General features: G+C 37.5%; 1 protein-coding gene across 4 annotated transcripts in view; it reads right to left on the bottom strand.

Annotated features, from left to right (window-relative positions):
* CNOT6 (CCR4-NOT transcription complex subunit 6) overlaps nucleotides 1–15,020 on the bottom strand; it is a 72,186-nt gene that overhangs the window by 41,506 nt on the left and 15,660 nt on the right. For all 4 annotated transcript variants that reach the window (XM_059175954.1, XM_059175952.1, XM_059175955.1 and 1 more), the window contains one exon: nucleotides 6,291–6,404. In XM_059175954.1, coding sequence (XP_059031937.1) covers nucleotides 6,291–6,402 — 112 coding nt within the window. In that variant the 5' untranslated portion in view covers nucleotides 6,403–6,404. The remainder of the gene's footprint in view (nucleotides 1–6,290; nucleotides 6,405–15,020) is intronic.

Below are 15,020 nucleotides of genomic sequence, written 5' to 3'. Positions count from 1 at the left end.
GTGCTGGAATAACTGGACATCCAAAAAGAAAAAAATATATAGAGAGAGATATCTTACACTCTTCATAAAAATTAACTCAAAATGGATTGCAGACCTAAATGTAAAACACAAAACCATAAAAATCCTAAAAGATACCACAGAAGGCAATTTACGATTTAGGTCTGCAATGACTTCTTAGACATAACAACAAAAGCACAACCCATGAAGAAAGAATAAACTGGACTTCATTAGAATTAAGTTCTGCTCTGTGAAAGACACTGTCAAGAGAATGAGAAGACAGGGGTGCCTAGGTGGCTCAGTCAGTTAAACGACTGCCTTCTGCCTAGGTCATGATCCCAGGGTCCTGGGATCGAGCCCCACATAGGGCTCCTTGCTCAGCAAGAGCCTGCTCCCTCTCCCTCTGCCTGCTCTTCCCCTGCTTGTATTCTCTCTCTCTCTCTGTCAAATAAATAAATAAAAATCTTAAAAAGAGAGAGAGAGAGTGAAAATGAGAAGTCAGGCCACTGGGAGAAAACACTTGCAAAGACCTATCTGGTGAAGGACTGTCATCCAAAATATACAAAGAACTCCTAAAAACTCAACAATAAGAAAACAATCCAATTTAAAAATGGCCAAAAGACGTAAAAATCTCACCAAAGTAAATATGCAGATAATATAATACATAAGCATATGAAAAGGTACTCTTAATCATATGAATCAGGGAAATGAAAATTAAAACAACAATGAGATTCTACTACATGTACCATTTAGAATAGTCAAAATCCCAAACACTGACAACATCAAATGCTGGAAAGGATGTGGAGCAACACGAAGTCTCATGCGCTGCTAGTGGAAATGCAAAATGATACAGACATTTTGGAAGAGTTTAGCAGTTTCTTACAAAACTAAACATATTCTTACCATATGATCCAGCAATCGCACTCCCAAGCATTTACCCAAAGGAACTGAAAACTTACATCCACAAAAAAAAACCTGCACATGGATGTTTATAGCAGTTTTATTCATAACTGCCAAAATTTGGAAGCAACAAAGATGTCCTTCGGTAGATGTGATGAATGTATAAATAAACTGCAGTACATCCTGACAATGGAATATTATTTAGCACTAAAAAGAAATGAACTATCAAGCCATGAAAAGACATGGAGGAACTTAAATAAATGCACATTACCAAGTGAAAGAAGTCAAAGTTTAAGGCTACATACTATATGATTCCAACGAATATATCTTTTATGTGACATTCTGAAAAAGGCAATTATGGAACCTGTAAAAAAAGATCACTGGTTGCCAGGGGTTCAGGGAGAGAAAAGGAGGATGAAATGGCAGAGCACAGAGGACTTTTAGGGCAGTGAAAATATTATGATTTATAATGGGTAGATACATGTCATTATGTATTTATCTAGACCCATAAAAGGTACATTTATAGAGTGAACCAAGAGTGATAGTGTCAGTCAATGCAGGTTCATCGATCGTAACAAATGCACCATTCATGTTAATAGCGGGTAAGTCATGCACAATACTGTGTCATATTTGCTGTGAAGCTAAAACAGCCCTAAAAAATAAAGTTTCTTTTAGAGGTGCCTGGCTGGCTCAGTCAGTTAAGCATCTGACTCTTGACCTTGGCTCAGATTATAATGCCAGGGTCCTGGGACAGAGCCCCACGTCTGGCTCCATGCTTAGCAGGGAATCTGCTTTTCCTTCTCCCTCTCCCTTTGCCTCTCCCCTCAACTTGTACTCTCTCTCTAATAAGTAGTATCTTAAAAAAGGAAAAAGGTGCATGGGGAAGTTTTCTGGGAGTGATGAAACTCGTAACTGTGGTGCTGGTTACACAAATGTGTATATTTATAAAAGAACTGTACAACTAATAAAGTGTGAGTTCTACTACATTTTATTTTTATTTTCCTGTAAATTATACCTTAATTTTTTTAAGCTTTAAAATTATTCAAGAGACAAATATGCAAATTCAGAAATCTCTGAAAAAAGATGAAGGAATTAGAATACTAAAAGTTATTATCCAAACTGTCCTAAAATTAAAAGAAAAAAATTTCAAATTACACATGTACACATTTTTCTTATCATACTGTACCTGAGCATATCAAGGTAGAACACAACCAACATCAAGATATATTCCACTAAAATTACTGATTTTTAAAAAAAACCTTTGGGCATCTAGGCAAAAAGAGCAAATAATAGGTGAAAGAAAATCAGACTGTCATCAAAGCCTATCACAAAACTGAAGCAACATATTCAAGATATTTCAGGAAAGAACGCAAGCCACCGATTTTACTTACAGCCAAACTGACATTCAAATATAGGACACAGACTGTTATCAACATGCAAGAAACTCAGAGAATATGCTCCTAGGAGCCCTTCCTAAGAAACACCTAGAGAGTAAGATTCCAGAAAACTAAAATGATTAGAGATAAATAAACTAGTGGGAGGCACTGAATATATACTTACTTAGAAAACAAGTCCAAATAGGATTGTACGCAGGTTAAATGGGAAGGCTGATAGTACATAATGACTACATACTCTCAAAATATGGAGTACAACTACTTAATGGGAGAGGGATGGGGAATGGAAATAATATTCCAAGAAGTTCTACCTGCTTTCAGTACTCATATTAGTGGTAGTATTTTTAGTACTGTTATTCTGAGAGTGCAATGTAAGATGGGATAAACCAAATAAGTAATTACAGGATATTCAAATTCCATCATCCCATGTCCCTGAGAACTAGGACACTCGGTATTAAAGGAGACACACATGTAATTATAGAAAAGGTTAACTAAAAATCCCTGTTCTTCTAAATCTGAATTAAAAGTGTCAGTATATTTTTATAAGATTTTTAATTATAAATATACAAATGTGTTTTATATATTTAAAAATATTTTATATTAAGCATGTATTTATTATCACAAATATATATCCTTCCATCATAAATATGTATGACTTCCTCTCTCTTTCCTTCGCTCTCTCTCTCTATATATAAAATAAAAAGATACAGTATGTATAGTCCTATTTCCTTGTTCTGTCCCATGGAAAGACCTAGAAACAATGACCAACCCAATAGCAACAAGCATCCCTAGCAACAGAGATTCTGGTCTTGAAATATCATTTCCAAATTTTAAAAAAAATTTTTTTTCTTGGAAAAAATTACATATTCCAGGTTTGAGGCAGGAAATACACAGATGAGTCAAGAAAATCTTGCTATATCACACTACCAAAGACAAATTAGGGTTGTATCAAAAACCGAGAAATAATTTAAGAAGCTCTCCCATTAATTAACAACAGGAAAATGTAAGCATCACAGTTAATTACAATTCATGACGTACACCTGGAACTCAAATATTTAGATACAGCAATTAATAATGACATTTTAAAAAACCTAGTCACCCTCGAGGCACTTGGGTGGCTCAGTGGGTTAAAGCCTCTCTCTGCTTTCGGCTCAGGTCATGATCCCAGAATCTTGTAATCAAGCCCCACATCGGGCTCTCTGCTCAGCAGGAAGCCTGCTTCCCCCCCTCTCTCTGCCTGCCTCTCTGCCTACTTGTGATCTCTCTCTCTGTCAAATAAATAAATAAAATCTTTAAGAATAAATAAATAAATAAATAAATAACCTAGTCACCCTCAAAGGGTGATAGTTTATATTGAAAACTAGTAAATAAAATGAAAAAAGAAAAAAAGACAAAACTTTCTTTTCTGTCTTTCCTACATAAACTGTACGCTGGAAAATCAATCAGTAAGGAAAAACATCTCCTTATAGATGTACCTCACTTAATGTAAAGAAAAAAAAAAAAAAGAAGAAGAATTAGAGTATCACTATTTTGCAACCCTAAAGGAATTAATGGCTCTAGCACTGAAACATCAGTGGAAAAGAAGACCTTCAGACTTCATGTACTGTCTGAAGAAAAAGCACAGCACCACGCTGAGCCCTGCACAGGGGTTACAGCCCTGCACAGGCCTGATCAAGCCTCTGCATCCAGATGCCCATTTGTAGGGGATGAAAAACATATGAAACTGCACGAGTCTCAGTAAGCAAAGCAGAGACTGTGGGGAAACAAGTCAAACCACCCCAGTTCAACAGAGAAGGGGATGCTGTAAATGAAGACAGACTAAATAAAAATAGGAGGTAGGGGACTAAACTATAATCCTTAGATATACATAATTTGGTATTAAAGCTCACTGGAAGGGGCTCTGGGTGGATGAAAAAATTCTAATTCTTTACCTGGACAGTGGTTTTACAAGGCTTTTGGCCTTATACTCATTCATTAATAGATTTGTCTATGCAGTTTTATGTGTTCCATGTTACAATTAAAAAAAAAAAAAAAAAAAAAAAGCTTTCTTTAAAAAGTAAATGACCAGTAGTCATTTGATTTATCTGGTTACCTCTAAAGGGCAAAAAGAACTCACCACCCATTCTCCCTGGAACCAGAGGAGTACATGAGGTAACTGTGGGTCTAGGACTCGAAGACCTCAGATCCCTAGAACTCTGCATAACGGAAATCTTAAGAAACTGGTGCTAAAGCATTTACATGAATGACTTTGCATGAACTGAAGTCAGTCTTAATTTCTACACAAAGGAGCTTATGTATTAAAGTCTGGCTAAGACAGTAAAGTCATCTCCCTGATAGTGACTTTATTACAAGGCCATGTTCCACAGACCTATTTCAACCAACAGTTTATCCTCCAGGATATTAATACGATACTTCCTTCCTATCTCATACACAGATTTCTTCCCAAAGCTCAGAGTAAGCAGAAAACAGTGATTCAAATTTGCCAAGAGGTTCCCAACACGAGGGAGAGGGAGGAAGAGTAGAGGAGAATCCCCTTAACCTCAGAGATATAATCTCACTGAGTACTTTCTAAACTTATCCTGACATTGTAAGGAAAAGGAAACTTCCCTACAAGCAAAGGATGTATAAAAACTTCTAATATAATCTAAAAAAAAAAAGAGAAAAATACAATTAAATACCAATCCTTGGGAAATTAAAAGGGGAAAGCAGGAATGGGTGACTGCCTAAAGGTTTAAAGGAAACTGGTAAATCAGAGAGTGTTATTTCCTTTTGGGCTACCCTGACCCAGAAAGTCAAATCTGACAAGAGGAGAAAAAAGAAAAATTTCACTCTACCACACCTACTCTATGAAACTGAAGGAAATTAATTACCACCAGCACTCTAAAAACCTCGAGAGAGAGGGAACCAGGAGAGACTAATGTGGGTACCCAGGGAGAGTGTTTAGGTTTGCCAGAGAGTTAAGAGGTTAATCAGAAATTTGGAGCTGACAAAGGAAGAATATTACCATCATTACTTCCTTTTGTGCTTCCTATAAATACTTTCCTAACTAGACTGGCAGTTATTTTCTGTCTATTAGTGATGCATACTGGTATACTCTGTTCTCACTGATATTCATAAGCTCCAGAATAACAGGGAGTATGCTTTTTTTCCCATCTATTGATCTTCCATATACCAAGTACAGCACCTTGCAAAATGTTTTGCACATAGCATATGCTCAATATATTCGCTGCATTAAATAAATAAAAAAAAAATCCACGGCAGTCAGGAAAAAGAAGAGAAAACTTGTTTTTCATTATTTCAGAAGACTAAAATCAAGAAAGACTGGAAGAAAAATATGGAGAGGCCCATCAGGCCAACATTCACACACAACTTCTTTAGCACTAGTTGCCTTGAGAGGTAACAATTCCCGTCACAATCTCTGAAGTATTAAAAAAGAGGCTGCATGCCCACTCGTAGGGACTATGGGAATATCTCCGGAGGTTCATCTATTTCTCTATGTCTAGACTGCATTGAGGCAGAAGGGAACTTTGAGATCTGCTTTAAATTCTTTAAGATTTTGTGTTTCTGAATAAGGCCATTCTTGTAGATGCAGACTGAAAAACAAATGGAGAAAATAAGGAGAAACAAATCTATCACAGAACCTATACTAGGACAGGCATTTCCCACCCCACTGGAAATTTGTTGTAATACAAAAGCTCGACCCTACCTCACCAGAGAATTATGTATCAGAACAAACCTCATATACCATGAGATGTTATTCTCATCTCATCCTTGTTATTACTCCCATTTTATAAAAGGACACAGATACTTAAAGAATAAGCAATGAATGGGTTTCGAACTTGACTGAAACTATGCTCCTGCCACTGAACCTTCCCACCTCTAAGATAAATTAGCACTGGCAAAATACAGCACTGCCTCTTTTGTGTACTGGCATTAGAGAACTTAATTTTCTACCATATCTTGATTTCTATACCATAAATTTATGCATGCAGGTCTTACCACTTATTTCAAGCTCTGCCCAATGTGATTTCTTTCCATTTGCTGCTTCCTCAGAGGACATGATTGTGTACATCCTCCTAGGGTCAGGGGGCTCGTATTTTTCTTTGGGCATGCCTGTTGAATTAAAAAAATCCAATCAGTATTCTGAAGAACCAAATAACGAAAACAATGACATCTTTTTAAAAGTAAACACATTAGTATTACGATCTCTAAATACTACTTCCCAACAAAAAGAACTAGGGACTTTTGGAGAAATGGAAGATTTCAGGTCCGGGATCAAAAAAATACAAAACAGGGCTGGATGCTAACAAAGATGCTGTGGCCATAAAGCAGCAGAAAGTCTGAAGAAGCAACCAGTAGCCACAGGTCAGACAACATGAACATAAAAGAATGACTGAGTAGATAAGGGAATGTTTTTAACGGATTTCCAGCTAATAAACACAGAAAGAGTCACATAATTAGAAAATCACTATTTCACAACCCCTAGTAGAAAAAAAAATTGGATCTAGGCAATGATCACCATGATCACAATGATTAATAAAAGCATTAGGTGAAAAAAAATCCAATGGATAAATTATTAAATGGATATATAGGTTATGAGACCTCAACCCAATGACCAATTTCATTATTAGGACAACTAGATCTATATGCCAATATTACCTATGCCCTGGTCCCCTCATCAAAACATATTAAAAATAAGAAATTGAATGTGAATCATATCAAGCCCTTCTACTTCTGGTACCAGCTGAACAAAATACAGGAGACAAAGGACTATGTTAAAAATAACACAAGAGAGGGCAGCTTGGATGGCTCAGTTGGTTAAGCAAGTGCCTTCAGCTTGGGTCATGATCCCGGAGTCCCAGGTTCAAGTCCCACATTGGGCTCCCAGCTCTATGGGGAGTCTGCTTCTCCCTCTGACCTTCTCTTCTCTCAATCTGTCTCTCACTCTTTAAGAAAAAAAAAAAAAAAAAAAACCACAAGAGGGGCGCCTGAGAGAGGCTCAATGGATTGGGCCTCTGCCTTCGGCTCGGGTCATGGTCTCAGGTTCCTGGGATCGAGTCTCGCATTGGGTTCTCTGCTAGGCAGGGAGCCTGCTTCCCCTCTTCTCTCTGCCTGCCTCTCTACCTACTTGTGATCTCTGTCTGTCAAATAAATAAATAAAAATCTTTAAAAAAAAAAATTTTTTTTTTAACTTAACTCTACAGAAATACAGCTGGCCAGATACAGAATACGGAAAGTTACAGATGAGAAAGACCCAATTTCTTCAACAAACACATGACACATGAAATCAAGACAGAGGGCGCCTGGGTGGCTCAGTGGGTTAAGCCGCTGCCTTCGGCTCAGGTCATGATCTCAGGGTCCTGGGATCAAGTCCCACATCGGGCTCTCTGCTCAGCAGGGAGCCTGCTTCCTCCTCTCTCTCTCTCTGCCTGCCTCTCTGCCTACTTGTGATCTGTCTCTGTCAAATAAATAAATAAAATCTTAAAAAAAAAAAAAAAAACAAGACAGAAGGAAATTGACATGGATCACACAATTTACAAGGCACAGCAATCAAATGCACTACATACACCTGTTTGGGTATATTTGGAAAAACCAAGTGTAAAAACCATTTCTGAGAATCAGACAATTTGAAGTACTAAACAGAAGTTGATACTGAAGGACTATCATTCATTTCACTTGCAGTTATTTCCTTAATCCTTATGTTATCAATACCCTCCAAAATATTTAAGTGAAATGAAATCTCACACCCTTTGCACATTATCCCAAACTCCTTGACTGAGTCTCACTTCACCTTATTCACTTGGATGAGCCCAAACCCACTTTAGCCAACTCTCTACCTTTTCTGGATACTACTCAGCTAAATATAGCTGGAGAAAAACTTACCACCATGTGAACCTAAACTGAGCCAGTCAGCAATCATTTACCTCAAATGGATTACTTATGCTCCAGGAAATTACACTTGAATTCTCCTAGTCCCTGCTACGTGACTTCTCTCTTCAAACCTCTAACACTTATTCCTTCATTGTCTCTTTCTTACTTCTATTTTCTCACTGAAACAGAAAACACAAGAGCCCTTTCTAGGATCTCCCACCTCCACCCATCTACACTCTCTTTTAGTAGGGCAAAGTGCCTGCCCTCTGAACACTCAATCCCACCCTATGATCTTGCCTATTCAAGGATATTACTTGGCAATTCTCTCCTACATCACTTTTTCCCTCTACACTAGATCTTTACCTTCAGTATATATATACATGGTTTTATTTCCTCTACTTAAAAGTCCCGACCCCATTTTGCCCTCCAGCCTTTTTTCTCATTCTCTTCACCAAAAAAATTATCCCCAGGAGTTGTATATACACTCTCTCTTCTAGTCCTCTTTCCCCAGTTAGTCATTCAAATCAGTATGAACTTTTAACGTTCTACCAAAAACTGCCAAGAAAAAAACCAGTGACCTCACACTGTTATACCCAGCGCTTGTTTCTCAGACCTCTTTTTGCTTGCCCTATGCTCAGTGTTTGATGTAAATGATCACTCCATGTAGACACATTTGTTCATTTGGCTTTCAGTGTACCTTTTATATTGGTTTTCTTATCTCACTAGATTTAGTCTTTTGCTAGCTCTTCCCGCAGAATCAGAATTAATTCCATTTTACCAACAGAAACCTGAAGCCCAAAAAGGTTTAAGCAATTTAACCATCATCATAAGGCTGAGAAGTAAGAGAGTCTGGCTTTGTGTCCGATTAAAAATTAAAGCTACCTTTTTTAAAGATTTTATTTATTTATCTGACAGAGACAGCAAGAGAGGGATCACAAGAAGGGGAGCAGTGGAGGGAGAGGGAGAAGCAGGCTTTCCCCTGAGCAGGGAGCCCAATGTGGGGCTCGATCCCAGGACACTGGGATTATGACCTGAGCCGAAGGCAGACACTTAACAACTGAGCCACCCAGGTGCCCCTAAAGCTACTTTCTAAGTGAAATAAGCCAATCAGAGGAAGACAATTATTGTATGATTTCAGTTACATGAGGTACTAAAGTAGTCAAACTCAGAGAGACAGAAAGTAGAATGGTAGCTGCCAGGGGCTGGGAAGGAAGTTACTGAACGTGTGCAGAGTTTCAGTTTACAAAAGAAGAATTATGAAGATGGATGATGGTTAATGGTTAACCGACATTATCAATGTATATAATACTACTGAATGCTAAACTTAAAAATGGTTAAAACAGTAAATTTTACATGTATTTGCCACAATAAAAAAAAAAGACTGGAAAAAAGTCAAAGCAACTTTGACTATGTTATGCTGCCTCCCTAATGAAGGGAAATAGAGCTATTTTTGAAACAGAAATGGGCTCTGGTAGTCAAAATACAGAAGGAGGTAAATAATCCTTTAAAAGCTGCTTGAAAAAACATAAATGGTGAGACAAATCATCTGCACAAGAAATAGCACATCTATTTTTTTGTTTTGTTAAGTGCTATTGACAAAACAAACTATTCTCTTACATGTTAACTTCTTGAGAACAGAATACAATGACTAAAGTTTTTAGACTGATGATAAAAAAATACCTAACACTGAGAGCTAGAGTCAGAAACTGTTCCTATTCTAGAGGACTATCTGGCAAAGCAAGTGCCCTTTTTGAATGAAATGAATACTCCAAGAACAACCTAGAAAACATAAAATGTGTCAGACTATCAGAGCTCGATGAGAACAGCCCATCATCCAAATGCCATTATTCAAACCCGATTCTACCTTAAAAAAAAAAAAAAAAATCTGATCTTCGCTGACTTTCCCCCAGTAAAATTTAACAATGGTAAGAAACTGGCTCTGTCCAGCTGAGGTTAGTATTTTGGTCCTATTATTATTAATTATTTGACTTCTTTGTGGAAATTGAGAAGTCTGATTTATCAACCACATATGAGCTTACTTAGTTTGAATCAAGGTCCAGAGATGGATCACACGTCAGAGAATGGATAAAAGTGTTACTGAGCTAAGAAATCTGAAAACCAGAGGCACCTGGGTGGCTCAGTTTAGGTTAAGCATCTGCCTTCTAATCAGGTCATGATCCTAGGGTCCTGGGATTGAGCCCCATGTTGCGCTCCTCTGCAAGGAGTCTTCTCACCCCTTATCTCTCTCATATAAATTTTAAAAAATAAAATAAAAAGAAAGAAAAGGAAATCTGAAAACCAGGCTCAGGACCTGGTGTCATTCCATTAGAGTCATAATTTTGCCTAGGTAGCCAACCACTCCACTTCCTGGTTTTGGTAATGTGAGACGGGTAATCTTAAAATTTAAGAGAGCTCATTAAACTGGAAAGCAGCAAGGAGATCTTTATTTCCAAATCCTGAGAGTGAGGATTTGAAAGTGGGGGGAAGGGAGTGTATGACAGAATGAAAGAAATGGTAGCACATAAACTGTCTAACACTATAGTGTACACCTGAAATTAATGTAACACTATGTATCAACTATAGTCAAATTTTTTAAAAAAGGTAGGAAATTGGGCAAACTATTTTCAGGAGCAGCAAGAGGAGCACATCTGCCCACTGAGCAACACCCTTCCCCTATTTTAGGGGGAGTCTGGCAAAACACAGTGCTGGTAGAGGAAAGGGTGTAAGAATGTATACAATTTGGGATGTTTCCCAAGACTTTGAAATCAACAGGCAGATCTCTCCTCTAAATAATCTGCAGTGACATACCGTATTTTTATCTTAGACTAAAAGGTTTCCAAAACAGACCTGAAAACTGCCAAGGATTACAACAGACTTTTAAAAACAGCTATGCCAGAGTCAGCAGGTACGGAGCGCCTGACTAGTCTCAATCCCCTTTTCCTCCAATCCAAGCCCAGGTGTCACTACTGATCCTGGCAGCATAAAGTCCTTCCCCACTCCAGATCTCAGAGAAACAGTTTTTCATTATCTTAGGAGAATTATTTACCTTAAAGAAACACAGGATACTATTTACCAACTCAGAAAGATAAGCTTTCATAATTAAATATTTTAAGAAATGGCTTAAAAAGGGGCACCTGGGTGGCTCAGTGGGTTAAGAAATGGCTTAAAAAAACAACTATAACCATCATGGGAAAGCTAAGTTACAAAGCAGGAGTTACAAATCATAACACAACTAGTAAGACTATGCTGGAGCATCTAAACTAAGAGGATCCTAACTGCATACCATAAACTTAGAATAATTGCCATCTGGATAGGGAAAAAAAATTTAGGAATTCAAATATTCTCTACCCTACAATTCCAGAAATGCCATGAGCATGTGTGTGCAAGTGTGAGAGTGTGTGTGTGTGTGTGTGTGTGTGTGTGTGTGTGTGTGTGTGTGTGTATGCGTGTGTAGGTGCAGTGAGGGGGTTGGGACAAGAATCACAGGGAAGGTTTTTATAAAAACCCATAGGGAGGGATTTATCAGAATCTAAGAGAGAAAAGAAGACAAGAACACCTACAGAAGCAGACTAGAATGAACATATACACAAAGGTCCTTGCAAAAAGTTATACTCCACCCCATACCCCCAAATAGAAACATAGTTCCCAAATTACACCTCTGGCTAAGAGTGAAAAGAAAATAGCTAATGGAGATAGGGACATAAGGAAAGGGATAGGAGCCTGTGGGCTATTTTTCTGCCAGGAATCAAATTTACACTTAATCAAAAGCAGAGACAAATATCTGAAAAATGCTCCCTATGGGAAAAAAATACATAATTACAAAAACAACCACTAACTGGGAGCTGAAATCCACTAATCATAACAACTCATAGACAAAAGGTGTGCCAACAGCCTGCCTCTCCCCCATCTACACCTAACCTTCAAAATCAATCTAATGGGAAACCAACAGAAGTGCCTAAGAACCCACCCATGCCCTACCTAAATAAAAAGCAAGTCAACATAGAGTGGTCGAACACAAGTTAAGTGTAACACACACAGCACAATGATTCTACAAAATCACTACAAAAGAAAGAAAAAGAAAGACTACAGAAATAAAAAATATCCACAGGGGTGCCTGGGTGGCTCAGTGGGTTAAGCCTCTGCCTTCGGCTCAGGTCATGATCCCAGAATCCTGGGACAGAGCCCCACATCTCTCTGCTCAGCGGGGAGCCTGCTCTCCCCCACCCCAAACCTGCCTCTCTGCCTACTTGTGATCTCTGTCTGTCAAATAAATAAATAAAATCTTAAAAAAAAAAAAAAGAAAAGAAAAATATTCCACAAAAAATTATTTCTTGTGCTTAAAGAAGTTAAAGAGAACATAACACTAATAAACAAAAACTATAAATAAAGAAGTCAACTGTGGGACAACACAAAGTGAGATAAAAAAGTAAGAGTGTAGACCTAGCAGGGGAAGAAGTATTCGAATACTAGAATCTCTAAAACAAGACTGGACCAAAAAAGGAGAGTCACAGAATACATAAACACAATTCCTACTAAAACAAAAGGCAGGGCGCCTGGGTGGCTCAGTGGGTTAAGCCACTGCCTTCGGCTCAGGTCATGATCTCAGGGTCCTGGGATCAAGTCCCGCATCGGACTCTCTGCTCAGCAGGGAGCCTGCTTCCCTTCCTCTCTCTCTCTGCCTGCCTCTCAGCCTACTTGTGATCTCTGTCTGTCAAATAAATAAATAAAATCTTTAAAAAAAAAAAAAACAAAAAACAAAAGGCAAACACTGGCAAAAATTAAACAGACTTTTTAATGGAAAAACCAAAGAGATGATAACGTAATATCTAAGAGAGTAATTACCTATGCTGTAACTCAGTAAACGTACCCTTTGGTATTCACCAAAGAAAAAGAATACATTTATATAATGTGCGTAAGTTTTATTCATAGTTGCCCAAAACTGAAAATAACCGAAATGTCCATCAACAATGAAAAGATAATCAAACTGTGATACAGCCATACAAATACTACCCAATAATAAAAAAAAGAATGAACTACTGATACATACAAATATATATATGACTCTCAAACATTACACTGAATGAAAAAGACCCAAAAGATTCCGTTTACATGAATTTGCAGTGCTAACAATGGCTACCCTTCTGCTCACTGATGAAAGTATTCAGTATCTTAAATGAAGGTGATTTATATTAGTATATATATATATTTATCAAAACCCAAAATGTACATTTAAGGTCTATACATTTCACTTTATATGAATTTTACCTTAACTAAAAAACATTCCCTACTCAAACACTTGGTCAAGTATGAAAACAAACAAAAGGACATCTTCAGACAAGCAATTACTAACAAAGCATACAACCATATACCTTTCTGGATTACTCATTATAGCATTGTTCATGACAAAAAGAATAACTTAAGTGAGCATTAATAAGAATGATGGTTAAATGAGTTACTGTGAAGCCATACTATGGAAAATCAAGCAGCTGTGAAAATAATGATGTTAACTATTTGTATTATACTGGATTATTCACTTCATAAAAAATTAAGTAAATAAGTACTTAGGTTAAAGATGTTAGGAGCCAAGATTTTCAGGGTAAGAAAACATTTATAAGTCAAAGAAATTAAGCAAAAACAAAATCATAGTTGACTTGAGAATATTAATATAAACTCATAATTTTATTTTTTAAGATATTTATCTATCTATCTGAGAAACAGTCCACACAGAGGAGGGAGGGAGAGGGATAAGCACACTCTGAGCTCAGAGCAGGGCTTGATCTCAGAACCAAGATCATGACCGAGCTGAAATCAAGAGCCAGATGTTTAACCAACCCAGGCGCCCCTACACTCATGACTTTAAATTTGTTTTTAACTACATAGTGAAATGCTCTAGAAGTAATGTTATCTCTGGAATAACAGCACCCCTAAACTTCAGTTTTGAAAACATAAAGTTCTTTGTAAAATGGCCAACTACAAGTTTGGGGCAAGAAAGGTATAATATGCGTAAAGCCTGAGACATCCTTGAGTGCCAAAAACCTAAGCCAACATGACACAGGAGCCAGCTAAAAGGGATCCTCCACTAGCCAAAGCTGTGACAACTGGAGCAAAAAGAATAATAAAAGAATGAAATGGAATCAAAAATCTATGGAAAAATGATCACTATTAGTGCTGCAAAAAACAGAGCTGGCAGTGCTGTAAAGGGGGGATCGGTAGCAGGAAAAAACTACTGCAGTAACCAAGGCATGAAGAAAGCAAGAAGAAGTGAGGAAAGGGAAGGCCACAGGTGCACATTAGCCACCATCTGGGGTAGCTTTTAAACTAAGAAAACTAATAACTAAAGATAAAGATTTAAGTGTTTATCTTTTCACCAGGTACCACTTTTCAGAACTGACCAAAAGGCCCCAGTTGAATAGTCTTACAAGAATGAAAGCTAATAAATGAAGAATGAAACAAATAAAAAAAGGCAACTTCATTTTAGAATTCCTTTTAGGCAAAGATTATCAACTGTGTTTAAACCATTAGATGAATCATTGGTAGTGGTATAATGCTAAGGTAACACCATCACCCAAGTTGTTTTCTGATCATAAGGCAGAAAACGTTCAACAGAGAAATAAAAGGTTACCTTCTTCATCAATCTTCACCAACACTAATGGGGGGAGAACCAGATACTGACTTTGTCTCTCAATTTGACAATATGACGGAACATGAAGTACACATCAATGTTTATCTTGATTAAGAAATAGAGGAAATGACCAGATGACGCCAAAGAAGCCATCAGACCAAATGAGAACGTAGGACTTTCCTGCAGGTCTGCTGCCTTCAACAACCTGGTGTCAAGACTATTTTATTTTAGATTTG

This window comes from Mustela lutreola, chromosome 5, assembly GCF_030435805.1.
Source record: "Mustela lutreola isolate mMusLut2 chromosome 5, mMusLut2.pri, whole genome shotgun sequence".
Taxonomy (NCBI): domain Eukaryota; kingdom Metazoa; phylum Chordata; class Mammalia; order Carnivora; family Mustelidae; genus Mustela; species Mustela lutreola.
Note: the sequence above shows the minus strand (reverse complement) of the source record. Positions and strands in the feature narration are given on the sequence as shown.